At 42.9% G+C, this 13,724-nt stretch overlaps 2 protein-coding genes across 32 annotated transcripts in view; one reads left to right on the forward strand and one right to left on the reverse strand.

Moving 5' to 3' along the window:
- The window catches only part of PBRM1 (polybromo 1), a 101,968-nt gene extending 97,476 nt beyond the window's left edge, over positions 1-4,492 (forward strand). For all 29 annotated transcript variants that reach the window (XM_033424561.2, XM_033424558.2, XM_049716043.1 and 26 more), the window contains one exon: positions 1,630-4,492. In XM_033424561.2, coding sequence (XP_033280452.1) covers positions 1,630-1,802 — 173 coding nt within the window. In that variant the 3' untranslated portion in view covers positions 1,803-4,492. The remainder of the gene's footprint in view (positions 1-1,629) is intronic.
- Positions 151-12,384, reverse strand: LOC101272084 (small integral membrane protein 4). 3 transcript variants are annotated; one of them, XM_049716061.1, is made up of 3 exons: positions 11,916-12,352; positions 9,046-9,133; positions 151-607 (listed from the first exon to the last, which is right to left on the reverse strand). In XM_049716061.1, exons 1-3 carry the CDS (start codon positions 12,064-12,066, stop codon positions 478-480), a joined length of 369 nt encoding a protein of 122 aa, XP_049572018.1. In that variant the 5' UTR covers positions 12,067-12,352; the 3' UTR covers positions 151-477. The 3 variants fall into 3 exon arrangements, with proteins under 3 accessions (XP_049572018.1, XP_033280473.1, XP_004267946.1); XM_033424582.2 differs by lacking the exon at positions 151-607 and adding an exon at positions 5,273-6,175 and having other exon boundaries at positions 11,916-12,203; XM_004267898.4 differs by lacking the exon at positions 151-607 and having other exon boundaries at positions 9,029-9,133; positions 11,916-12,384.
- Positions 12,385-13,724: the final 1,340 nt, after the last annotated feature.

Here is a 13,724-nt window from a genome sequence, read left to right on the forward strand (position 1 = left end):
AGATTACGACTTGCTGAGGGTTCAGATGATGGTTAATATTTTTTTATCAGTGTAGTCTTTTTTAATTAAGGTATGTACATAGTTGTTTTAGACATGATGCTATATTGCATACTTAATAGACTACAGTATAGTGTAAACGTAACCAAAAAATTCATGCAACTCACTTTATTGTGGTGATTTGGAACCAAACCTGAGGTATGCCTTTATAAGTAAAATAAATTGTATACTTAGTAGAAGGGTTTGGAGCTTCTTTGTATATTGACATTACATACTGAAAATGTTTTTTTGCTGAGTTTCAAAGCTTAGTTTTGTCAGAAATATCTATGCTATCTTCTTAAGTATATTCTGAATTTTTTCAATTATTTTTCAGGCATTTGGGGATAGCATAGATGGATTTGGGTAAATTAAAAATTATTTCAGGGCTTCCCTGGTAGTGCAGTGGTTGAGAGTCCACCTGCCGTTACAGGGGACACGGGTTCATGCCCCGATCCGGGAAGATCCCACATGCCGCGGAGCAGCTGGGTCCGTGAGCCATGACCGCTGGGACTGCGCGTCCAGAGCCTGTGCTCCGCAATGGGAGAGGCCACAGCAGTGAGAGGCCCGCGTACTGCAAAAAAAAAAAAAAAATTATTTCACCTCAATTTTTAAAAAAGAAAAATAATATTGGAAGACATGTTTCTATTAACCTATGAAGTTTATTCATTTAGTTCAGCAGGCTCAGCATATTTTCAGTACTTACTAAAATAACTTGCCTAGTTTCTGGAAAGAACTTTGGAAGTTTCTGTTCATTTTTCATTTCTAAGCCAAATTTGATCATTTGATTGCTTTAAGAGTAGTAGGTGGTTTTCCCTTTCTTCACATTTACCTTTTTAGGAATTTTTGTTAATATTGGAGTAACTATTAAATATTAATGATCAGATCTTTTAGGTGTTTGTACAACTTTTATATTCCCATTCTAGTAATTATGTTATCTTGTGCAGCTGTTTTGTGAAGTAATTGTTAGAAATTAGATAATTTCTAGGACTTCACTGGTGGCACAGTGGTTAAGAATCCGCCTGCCAACGCAGGAGACACGGGTTCGAGCGCTGATCTGGGAAGATCCCACATGCTGCGGAGCAGCTAAGCCCGTGTGCCACAACTACTGAGCCTGTGCTCCAGAGCCCGTGAGCCACAACTACTGAGCCCGCGAGCCACTACTGAAGACTACTGAAGCCTGTGTGCCTAGAGCCCATGCTCCACAACAAGAGAAGCCACCACAATGAGAAGCGCGCGCACCACAACGAAGAGTAGCCCCCACTCACCGCAACTAGAGAAAGTCCGCACGCAGCAACGAAGACCCAATGCAGCCAAAAATTAATTAATTAATTAATTAATTAAAAAAGAAGACATTAGATAATTTATAAACTGCAAAGTGTAAAACGAGACATCCTTGGCTAGGTAGTCTCATACCTAAGTAAAATAGCTTTCTAAAAACCAAGATGCCTAATAAAACAATGTAAGAAATTTGCTTGGAAGTATTCTGCAGAGTTAAAATTCATAATATTCAATAAATAATAAATGTTTCATGTTTTAATCTGTCAGACCTTAGGACTGATATTTGTATTTCTCTGTCTGCACTTTAATTTTCAGCCCGAAGACGCGATGTCCATTTGTCAAAAGAACAGGAGAGCCGACTCCCCTCTCACTGGCTGAAAAGTAAAGGGGCCCACACCACCATGGCAGACGCCCTCTGGCGCCTTCGGGATCTGATGCTCCGAGACACCCTCAATATTCGCCAAGCATACAATCTAGAAAACCTTTAATCACATCAATTACGATTCTTTTATAGAAGCATAAAGAGTTTTGTGGAACAGTAGCCATTTTAGTTACTGGGGGTGGGGGGAGGAACAAAGGATGATCATTTTTATTGCATTTTATTGTACATCACAAGGCCATTTTTATATAAGGACACTTTTAATAAGCTATTTCAATTTGTTTTTGTTATATTAAGTTGACTTTATCAAATACACAAAGATTTTTTTTTTGCATATGTTTCCTTCGTTTAAAACCAGTTTCATAATTGGTTGTATTTAGACTTGGTGTTTTATCTTTTTACTTGTTGCCATAGAGCTGAAACCATCAAAGGTTTTTTGTCTTGGCTTGGGGTTTCTGTTTCTTGTTTTTTTTGGTTGGTTTTTTGTTTTTGTTTTTTTTAAATAACAAACAAAATGAAAAAAAAACACACACAAGAGTTTACAGATTAGTTTAAGTTGTCAATGAAATGTGAAGTTGGCCCTAGTTTACATCTTAGAGAGGGGAGTGTACTTGTGTCTGTTTCACGTGCCTAAATATCTTAAGCCACTTTTGCAAGAACTGTTTCTTCCAGGTAGAGTGAAAGGTTGTTAGTTGGATTGTAGATGTTTGGCAGACATGGCACATTTGCTCTAGTAACTCAGAAATCTGAAGTCAGCACTGTGCACTCTTCTGCAGCTAATGCAGCTCCCGGACGCCTGGAGGGAGAAAGCACTTTTTCTTGTGCTGAGTTAGACATCTATGGTGTCAGTTATTTTTGCAGAACATGTGCACAACCCTGAATTATATTTAGTCTTGACAGGTAAGTTTAAGGGTACTTTTGATCTTTTTGTAATGAATTCACAATTTATGCCTATACATGTTAGGTGATTTAAAACTTTAAATCTCTACATTGCAAATTATTGAAGTTCATCTTGAAGAAAGTATTGAGGTGTGCTGGAGGTGATTTATTTTTAAACATAACACCTAACCTAACTTAGGGAAGGGAGTGCATTAACCAGATATGGGCTGTGTCAGAAGCATAATTGTAAAAGGCTGGATTGCCTGCATATGCAAGTATGTTTTAGTATTCTTTATTTCCTCATCAGATCTGGCTTTTTTTTTTTCTTTTTCTCCTAAGTTTCAGGGTTGTAATTCTCAACCAGAAATTTAAGACTTTATAAAATAATTTTAAAATTCAGCTTGTGCTTTTGAATTTCAGGAGAAGGAAATCATAATTTAAGAAAATGCTCACTAAAAAGACCATTACAGATCCCAAACACTTAGGTTTGATGACCCTGTCTCTCTTATATGACTCTGGAAAAAAACATTTGGAGACAGTATATAATGCTCAGACAAGTGGAAAGCATCAAACATGGTTCAGTATTTCACTCAGCGTTTTTGAAACCTGCTTTATTGTAACAAGGTGGTTGCCATTGTGGTGGAGCTTCCACTGCTGTTTGTAAATTGAGAGTGACTCTCAGAGGATACTTTTTTCTTTTAATCTGGTATGAGTCAATACCTGGATATTTAATTACCATTCTTACTAAATCATGGGGACAGAAGAAGAGTTTAGAATGGAAAAAAGTCTCTTGTATCTAGATACTTGAATTACAGGAGGTCCTTATAACTTAATTGCCTATAAGTCAACCACTGGATCTCAATTTGCATCAAGTATTTTAAACAGTTCTGAATTTTAAAAAATGTTTTGCAGTACTATGTCAGTACCTTATTGTTAAACTGAATCAGATAAAGAAATCTTCAGTTCTTGGTTATTTGGGCCATTGAATCATCATGGACTGTATAATACAATCAGATTATTTTATTTCTAGACATCCTTGAATTACACCAAAGAACCTGAAATTTAATTTTGGTTAAGTTATTTATTTATTTCATGCACCCGTCTTATTTCCCTTTTTAAGGTCTGGAAGAGACTTCTTTGGGAAGACTCTAAAAACTCTTCACTGTGGTCTATGTGGGGCATTAGAAGCCAGAGCACTCCTCCTCCAGGCTCCTTCTCAGTGTCTGGAGGTGCTGTAGGAACCATAGATCCAGCCAGGGGCTTCCCTAAGGCAGTGCAGAGCCGGGCCAGGGGGCCATTAGGCAGGCCCTAATTACCTTTAAAAAAAAAAAAGCTCTATGTATTTATTTTAGAATCATGTCTTTCTGTATATTAACTTGGAGAATGTCAATTAATATTTTAGGATATAAGATTTGAGGTCAGCCATCTTCCAAAAAAGAAAAGAAAAAGAAAAAAAAAAAAAAGCCCTGACTTTAAAAGGTACATGTGAACTATACATCTTTTTTTTCCATGAGTTTTAGGAACTGTAGTGATATGGCTTAGAAAGTATAATGGCCTAAATGTTTTCAAAATGTAAGTTCATGTGGAAAAGAATTTTGTTTATGTGCGGAAAAAGACCTATAGGTTTAAAATAGTATGTCAGCCAACTGATTTAAAAGGCCTTGAATTACTTTGTTTTTGAACCCACCCTTTTCTTCCTATGAGGAAGAATTAAGAGGGGACTCTTCTTTGTGTAAAATCTCCAAATTGGTGTTGTTGATTTTTGAACTTAAACATTTTCAGACTTGATTAAAACTTGGTTTATTCTAATTTCTGTATCAAAAGAGGTTTAAGTGATAACTAGTCTTATAATATGTATGTATCATATCTTTGTTCATCTAAAGCTTTTTAATCCAAATAAAAATGGAGTTTGCAAAGTGATTTGGATTAACCAGGTTTGGTTGTTTTGTTAAAGCTGTGTCAGATGTTAGTTTCAAGTAGGTTTAATTTCTGCAAGCCTTGATTTTATGTTGACAGGGATATGGCTGCCAATTTAAAGGAAGAGAGCTCCTTGGGTAGAGGCAAAAGTCAGTGTCCAGACACTGATCCAAGGCTTAGGCTGCATTAACACAGAAGCCGAATGTAGTCACACTGCAGCCTGACATGCCCATGCCAAGCCTCTCAGACTGGCAGTCAAGGATTCCTAACATGTCTTCAGCATGGGCAGAAATGCAGGTTGAAGTTAAAATTGCAGAGGGAGTTGTTACTGATGATGGAAGGTAAGGCAAGCATGTCCTGTATCATAAATCAGTGTAATCCATTTCAAATAGCTGTGTGTGGCCAGAAGAGAGAAGTGGCCCGGGTATGTTTTTATCATGCTTATAATCTCTTAAAACATGACAACACTTTTAATAGAAGGTGTTGGTAAAATCAACCAACTGTTTTCCTCTAATATCACTTTGCAAATCCCTGTGGTTCTGTTCTCCTAAGAGTTTAGGGCTGTACTTCCATCTCTGCTCATAAACATATTTTGAATGATCGTTGATGTATAGTTAAACATTCCAGCTGAACACTCTGAGCAATAGTGCTAAGTATTACTCTGTTCCTTTTGCATTTGGAAGTGTGCGAGGTCAGCTGAATGAAAGTTCATACCTGAACAAATTAATAGACTATTTCTATCCCCCAGATAGATGTGGAATGCACGTCTTGTGGATTTTACATATAAATGTGGCAAGAAATTCCAAATTTAATACACGTGTGTGAAAACTAAGAACTGATGCTGCTTTACTAGGAGAGAAGTTGTTTTGGAAAACACCATGGTCCAAGTGTATATTTTTTTTTAAGAGAAGTAACTCAGCGTGAGAGATCCAAACTTCTAAAAGAGATTAATTTGATTGAGTTATAACTTCAGAGATGTAGGCAAGATTTCCAAAAGAGGACTACTAGATGAACAAAGATAGCCCTTCCTTATTGAGTATTTACTCTGTGCTTAGGTATTGGGTTGGCCAAAAAGTTCCTTGAGTTTTTAAGTAAAAATAAAAGACATTTTTCATTTTCACCAAGAACTTTATTGAACAACATATTCACATTCTGCCATTTTTCAGGCAACTTCATAATTCCATCTTCCCAAAACTTTTTATCTTTTTGAGCAAAGAACTGTTCCAGGTGCCTTTTACAGTCTTCCAGAGAATTGGCATTTTTTTCCATGAAGAGAATTTTGTAAAGACCAAAATAAATGGAAATACGCAGGTGCAATATCTGGTGAATACGACGGATGAATTAGAATTTCCCAGCCAAGCTGTAACAGTTTTTTGCCTGGTCATTGAAACGTGCGGTCTTGCGTCATCCTGATGGAAGATTATGCGTTTTCTGTTGACTAATTCCGGATGCTTTTCGTCGAGTGCTGCTTTCAGTTGGTCTAACTGGGAGCAGTACTTGTTGGAATTAATCGTTTTGTTTTCTGGAAGGAGCTCATAATAGAGGACTCCCTCCCAATCCCACCGTATATACAACATCACCTTCTTTGGATGAAGACCGGCCTTTGGTTGGTTGGTGGTGGTTCATTTAGCTTGCCCCACGATCTCTTCTGTTCCACATTATAGTACAGTATCCACTTTTCATCGCCTGTCACAATTTGTTTTAAAAATAGAATGTTCTCGTTACATTTAAGTAGAGAATTGCATGCGGAAATACAGTCAAGAAGGCTTTTTTCACTTAAATTATGGAACCCAAACATCAAAGCAATTAACATAACCAAGCGGTGATTTTCAATGCTTGATTTGGATATTTTTGAGTATGTCGGCTCTCTCACGCATGGTATAACGTTGATTGTTCTCAGTGTCTCGATTTGATCACTATCAACTTCAGTAGGTCTACCTGACCGTGGAGCATTGTCCAGCGGGAAATCTCCAGCACAAAACTTCACTAACCGCTTTTGACATGTTCGATCAGTCACAGCACCTTCTCCATACACTGCACAAATCTTCTTATGTGTTTCAGTTGCGTTTTTACCTTTCTTGAAATAATAAAGCACAGGGACTTCCCTGGTGGCCCAGTGGTTGGGAATCCACCTGCCAATGCAGGGGACACGGGTTCTATTCCTGCTCCGGGAAGATCCCACATGCCTCGGGGCAACTAAGCCCGTGCACCACAACTACTGAGCCTGCGCTCTAGAGCCCATGAGCCACAACTAACTGAAGCCCATGCGCCTAGAGCCCGTGCTCTGCAACATGAGAAGCCATTGCAAGGAGAAGCCCTCACATCGCAACGAAGAGTAGCCCCCACTGTCCACAGCTCTAGAGAGCCCACGTGCAGGAACAAAGACCCAACGCAGCCAAAAATAAAATTTATATTAAAAAAATAAAGCATAATATGCAGAAAATGTTGCTTCCATCTTCAATATTAAAATGGCTGCACAAAAATTCAATTTTGATTTTTTTTTTTTAATGCACGCTGATATGAGACCTGTCAGAATACAGTCTAGCAAAATTGTTGCGAATGAAGTTAAAGACAGCTAAGTGCTACTAGAGCCATCTTACGGGAAAAACCGAATGAACTTTTTGGTCAACCCAATACTTTCCCTATCCATTCAGATGACAAAATGAAGCTCCAAAGCCCATGTTCTTTGTCTAACACCCCAGTGGAGGTAGACTTCTAGCAATAAATGCTAATTAGATTTTTGTCATTCTGAAGTATTGTGGTTTTTGAAATTCAAGTTACTAAATTGTTTGCCTTGTAGTTCACAGTAGGGGGCACTGCAGTTCTGTAAGCAGCTTATGAGAGCATTGCTGTTTAAATTATTTAAGTTCCCTTAAATAATCCTAGTGTCTGATAAGTGGGATAGAGTTATATTCCTTAGTAGAACTGTTAAAAAATTGAGGTAAAGTTAAAAAGCTTGCACCTTGGTTAACAAAAATTAGTTCTGCAGCATCCAAATTAATATGCTTTGAAAGTATCTTCAATTTTAATTGCTTTGCTAGTCTGCTTGCCTTGAAGTCAGACATTGTTGTGTTGTCTTCAAAGCTTCGTTGTCTTAAATAAATTGGCACTCCAATACATATATTTTAGAAAGATGAAGAAAACTCTAGGGAAGTTTAGCACAAATTTCAGACTAGAGATTCTCCCTGGGATGGAGACAGCAGGATAGGCCAGGGAAGGAAACCACAGCAGACAACAGAAGTTAGCTGATGGTTTTAGTAGCATTTACAACTATTCTTTGTAAAAGGTATGTATGTTACATATGCTCTTTACATAGGTACAAAATATTAAACTTCTAAAACAGGTTGGGGGAACAAATGGGAGTTAAGGCCACAATTTAAATTCATTATGCAGCAGTCTAGTCACTAAAAGTAACTATGAGGTTTAGGGTCACCAGGAATGCCTGAGGTAACAAAAGCGCACATGAGAACTACCTTCCTCTCCCTGGTGCTGTTGGTCATCACTGGTCTTCATACTCAAGCCACCTCTGAGCAGTGACTCATTAGTGCTTTAATGAGATCTGAGTAGTCAGTGGCTCCTTAATTATACTGGATTGGTTCTAACATAAATGGACTGACTTAAATTAGAAAAAAAAAATCCCTTAGAACAATTTGTGGCAGATGTCATTAACTTGAGGATACCCTGTGGCCTTAAGCATCTGCTTCTTTATTCATGAGCAATAGTTAGAAACTATTTTGAAACTTAGTCTTATTTAATATGTATATATTTTCTTGTTTGAAAAGATGTTGGATATGGTTATCCAAACATGGAAAGATGCCTTTGCTTTTTCTACCAACTGATCCAAACTTATTCTGGGTCAGATTGGAAAATCTCTCCCTATAGACTGAGCCTCTGATTTAGCTCAAGTCTATGGTTGCTTTATGCTGTGAAGATTCACTTTCTTTGGGAAGGAGCAGTGTCTTTATCTTTAGCAGCTGGATGAAAGCAACATCTTCATCTCAGAGGGGAGTGAAACGTGTTGCTCCCCAGTCCTCATGGAGGTCCAGCCCTTGTATGTTAGTGGAGCCAAGCAAGGAAAGGGGTTGTCTGTGTTCACAAGAGCACTTAACATGAATAACATATGGTCACATTCTAACAAAATGTTTACAAATTGGTAGCTAGCAGAAATGTAGTCTGCATAATAATCCTCGTTTAAATGATCCTACAGTAGATAACTTTTATTCATAGTAAGTCTGAATTCTGCAAAAAACTAAATAAGGTTATCCCTTGTTGCCTAAAACAAAGGACTTCACAAACAATTCAGGCTACACTGAAAAGCATCCTGATTGATCCTTGAATTGTTTAGAAATATTTCATGGACTAGATTCAATGGGTAGGTGTGTTTTAGTAGGAAATAATTTTCCCACAAGTGCTGTCCATCAGTGACTTGGGAAGTATTCAAGCAGAGACAGGAAAACTATAAAAGTTCTTTGTAAAGGCAGTTCTATGTAAGAACAAGAGACCCGAAAAGTACATCTTTAAAGGAGTTGAAACCAGTAGTAAAGTTTCATATTCACTTTATTGACTGCTGAAGTTCAGTCTCTGATGCATCTTCCAGCCTTCTCTGATACTGCCTTTCTGAGGCTTTTCTACGGTAGACATCGTCTGTATCAAACAAAGATTTTATTTAGATTTTCAAGAGACTAAGGAATTAAAAATACATATCTGAGTAATTTAACCAATAGTCTAGATCTGTCACCTGAATATCAACATTAAGGCTTAACTCAATGCCAGAATAAACTTAAAACAAGATTTGATTTAAATGAGCACTATGTTAAAGGAACTCTCAATATCAATAGCAGGGTCAGAGTCAGTGTCTTCAAAGATAGTGTCATGTCCCAGCACAGCCCTTAGCAATTTCACTTCTCTCTGAAATCATCCTTCTTAACTGGCCCTGCAGAGGCACTTCTGGCCCTATAGCTCTCTGCTGCTCCCTCTGCCACACCCAGGAACTGAGGGCTGGGAGATGAGGGCAGTCTCCTTGTTCTCAGCTGCTGCTTTTCCAGACTACTACTGATTCTCCACCTTCTTCCTCTGGGTCCTATGCCATTTGCCACCATCTTCTCTGCACTGGTACCTGCTGTCCATCACTCCCCTTCAGTCTCTGAAAATGCTGGCATCTAGTTCAGGTTCCTTGACCCTGTCCTGTGCCATCTTCCCAGGCAACACCACCCCCAACAGAGATGAAGCACCAGCCCCCTTCATCTTCCTTACTTCTCAACTTCTACCATCTGCTTGCAGTGTTCCTCTGAAGCAATAAGTTCATTCTGTTCTGACCACAACCTCTACTACCTTTCTGTCCTTGGACCTTCACCAACTTCCTCAGGCCCTTGTCCTCTCTTCCTGCCCAGATCAGCTGAAATTCCCTCTCATCAATATCAACTTCTTGATATACCTTCAAAACCCAAACTACAGATTAATCCAACTTACTTCTCCATGCCTCATTCTGCTTGCTTTGCACTGTGGGCCCAACTGTTGCATCTAACTGGGTCCACTGTGATGCTTGGCAGTCCTGTTTCTTCAGCCATGGCCCTGACCCTACTTTACCCACCCCGAAATGGCCATGAACTCTTTCTTCGCAGAGAAAAGTCATCAGTAAAGAACTCTTCCAGCTGACTTCCAAGGGCTACTCCTTGCCCTGCTCTGGTCCCATCCTCTCCCACCTTCTCAAGGGCCAAGGTATCTCCAGCCTCTCTCCACCCTCTCTTTTCTGATCAGTACTTGCATATTTCAAGTCTCTCCTGGTAGGGGAGAGGGGGCTTACCTCCCATTCACTTAGTTGAACTTCCTGAACCTCCTGTCTTCTGTGATAACAAGCCCTTCATGTTTCCCTTCTTGCCTCTCTGGTCACTCTCAGTCACCCTTAAAATGTTGGGGTTTAAACTCTTTCATCACAATCAGCTTGTGAATGACCCACAAACCTAGATCTGAGGCCCAGATCTGCCTTCTGAGCTTCAGTTCTGTATAACCATCTCCCCCCTCAGCACGTCCAAAATGGAGCCCAGGACTGTCCTGCCTGTGTTCCCCCTGCTCCAGCTGCCCTACCAGAAGCCGCCACTCCTCATTTCCTGAGTCCAGTCAATCACCAAGCCCTTGTCAGTACTACCTCTGGGGTGTCTCTCAACTCCGCCCACTTCTTGGCATCTCACCCTAGTCCAGGCCACCATCTCAAATCTGGACAACCACACAGCCTAAGTGTTCCTGTCAATCCGCCCTCCACAAGAAAGCATTCTCCACATATGTTCACCAGCTGCGGCTTAAAACTCTTCAGCCCTTTGGGATACACTGTTGGTTCTCCAGTCCCTTTGTGGCCCTGCCCAGGCACCTTTCTAACCACGTCATCCCTCACTCTGCTCACCTGCTTCAGTCCCTGAAACACAGCAGCATACTTTCACACCAAGGCCCCAAGGTTTGCTCTTACCACTGGCAGAAGACACTTTCAAGTCCATAAACGTTTCCCTCATCTGGCTGACACCTATCAATCTTCAGACCCTACCTGACATGGTAACTCCTCCAGGAAGCCTTCCCTGCACCACCTAGTCCAATTCAGGTGCCCCACCCAGGACTCCCATGCTCCCCCAACTTTCCCCCCACAGCAGTGATCACACTTAATAGTAACTGTATGATCTGTCTCTCCCATTAGTGCTCTTCTGGTGTGGGGGCCCTCCGCCTTATATCCTCTCATCAGTGCTCATTAAATATGAAGGAATGGGTGAACACAGGAGGATTAAATATCTTTAGAAAGCACTTTTTTTAAAAAAATGAGGGTTGGTGATTCACAAGTGATTGTGTTTCTGGAGAGGGAGAAAGCAGAAAGGGCCTAGGGGTTAGGGAAGTCTTCCTGGAAGAGGAACTAGCCTGTCCAGGCTAGTGCTCAGCAAAGCAATGCCAGACACACTTTTTGTAGTGCTGGGCATTGGTACCAATGACTCTGGCCAGTAAAGACAGTAGTATTTAGCTAAGCCGGGCCAACCAAGTTCTCTCTAGGGTTTGGACTGGCCAGTTAGGAACTTCCATGAATCCTCAAGATCCCACCCGCCTCTAGGTGCTGTGAGAAGTCTATTCCTTAGGCCCGAAAAGTGTCACCGGCATGGCCGAAGGGCAGGTTTGAAAGGAGGGCGTCCTGAGTGGAGTCACGTGCCCTCCTCTCAAAGTGCAGGGAAGGTCTCAAGATCGGATACCAATGTGCCTTTGTCGCCCCGCTTACAGGAGAGCCCAGGCGGATCTCCACCGCCCAACGAAGGGAACCGCACTCGCCCTTCTGACCGCAGCTCAGCGCTGAGCGGAATGAGAGGTCTACAAGCTGAGAACAGCCCCCAGGAAAACGGCTCCCTCGCCGCCTCCCGCCTGCCTGAAATGAAACAGAGGCTGCTGCACCCCCACTTACAGAAGGTCTCCTGGCCCACGCGCACTTTAATCATGATCCACTCCATCGTTCCTCCCAGGACAAAAAAGAAGGGCAGGAACCTGTAGACGCCGAGTCGCTGCTTCCCGGGCACCCGCTGCAGAACCCGCCTCACCTGGGCCCTGGAAAACATGCCGGACCGCTGTCGTGGAGAAGGGTACGGCGGAACGAAGAGCGACGGGAGCTGTCCCAGCCCCTGGACTGGAGCTCCCGGATGAAGCCGAAGCCGTCCTGCCCGTCCTTGCTGAGTCCGGCGGCCAGGTGGCCGTGCGATCCCGGCCCTGGGCCACCTCCAAGGAGGTGAGGAGCGGAACGGGTAAGGAGCAGCGCTGAGCTCGGGACCCAGAATGTGGAGCGGCTCCACCAATCTGAGTGCGGTGGGCTGCGTGGGTCCGCCAATCAGAATGCGGCGGAGTGCGCGTGCTCAGTGAGGCCTAAACCAGCTGGCGCAGACTCCTCTGCTCCAGAGGCAGGGCGGGCCAAGGGGCGGGGCCTCCCACGTGGCGTCGGTCCGGCCCCGCCTCCCGGCCTCCCCTTTGCAAGCTGGTATTCGGAGTTGGCGGCCGCGCCCCCTACTCTGCCACCGCCATCTTTTTTCTTAAAGTCCTAGTAGAAGTGATGACCCTCTATGATGGACTACTAAACGGGTAGTGCACCATGTTCTAAAATGCAATTACGCAACGCCTTTCATTTATTTCGAGATCGAGACTGATGCCTAGGCTTCTAAAAATAAGGTGCATTGTTGAAAGCTAACTATCATTATCACAAGAAAAGTCTAAGTAAGCATCTGAGACAACCAACCATAAAATTAAGAAAAGCTATCCTGTATGGGGCACTTTCCGTTATTCCCGGACTATCAGACAATCTAAGAAAGTCAAATGAAAACTTAGAACCAATAAGAGAGTTTGGTAATGTGGACACAAAATGTACAAAAAGAAAGAAGAGAGATCAAGCAGCGCCTCTGAAAAGGGTAGTAGGGTCCGCCGCTGAGCTGCCAGGCCCAAGCTGCAGCTTGGATAACCTGGATAACCTGCCTTCTCCCGGAGCCAACCCCACCCAACCACGCACACACAACTGGCTTGGTGCTCACTCTGGCTTCTCTTGGTGGCTCTGCAGGCTGGACACCACAGAGCACCCATCTCCCGCCCAGACGAGGCTTACATATGGCTAAGCCCCCAGCGCACACTTAGCTCACTGGGGCCCTGGGAGTGGGGAGGGCAGCCGCCCACCCACGGGCCCACCTATGGCCTCCATCCTGTGCCAGCACTTGGCCCAGGGGTTGGCACACTGTAGGTCCTCAGCCAAGGTGCAGTGAATATTGGAATGTACACCCTTAGACCCGGCGAGGGGGAGCATCCCACGGAAACAGTGTCTAGCTAGCCAGCTCTCCACCGACAAGGCCCACGGGTGCAGGGTCGGCCTGCTGAAGGCCCAGAGCACATGCGCATGTGGACTTAGAAAATGGATCTGTGTGGAATACACGCGGGTGGAGAGTGGTTCCCAGCAGGAAAGAGGAATTTCGTTGTAAATCCTGGTGATATTGCTAGAAGAGCTAGAGAGTCCCGCGTGGGGAAGCGAGGAATGGAGCGGTTCGGTGCGGCCATTTGCTGAGGTAGGAACCAGGCAAGCACAGTGACCCCTGGCCCACCACCTCGCTCCAAGTTAACAGAGGTCATCTGTGTAAGGCACAAAGAGGGAGCGACGTCTGCTTCAGCGGACGTCGGCTGCGCTGCGGTCCCGAGGTCTCACCCAGCGTGGGGCTGGCAGCGGGGAGCGCGCGGGAAGGACTCT

Source organism: Orcinus orca, chromosome 10 (genome assembly GCF_937001465.1).
Source record: "Orcinus orca chromosome 10, mOrcOrc1.1, whole genome shotgun sequence".
In the NCBI taxonomy this organism is placed as follows: Eukaryota; Metazoa; Chordata; class Mammalia; order Artiodactyla; family Delphinidae; genus Orcinus; species Orcinus orca.

Coding starts and splice junctions, on each gene's coding strand:
- LOC101272084 (XM_049716061.1), bottom strand. CDS start 12,066: ATGTTTTCCAGGGCCCAGGTGAGGCGGGTTCTGCAGCGGGTGCCCGGG. Junction 9,134..11,915: donor CGTGGGCCAGGAGACCTTCT/GTAAGTGGGGGT, acceptor TGTTTGATACAG/ACGATGTCTACCGTAGAAAA. Junction 608..9,045: donor GAACTTCAGCAGTCAATAAA/GTGAATATGAAA, acceptor TTTTTTTTGCAG/TACGCGGGCCTCTCACTGCT.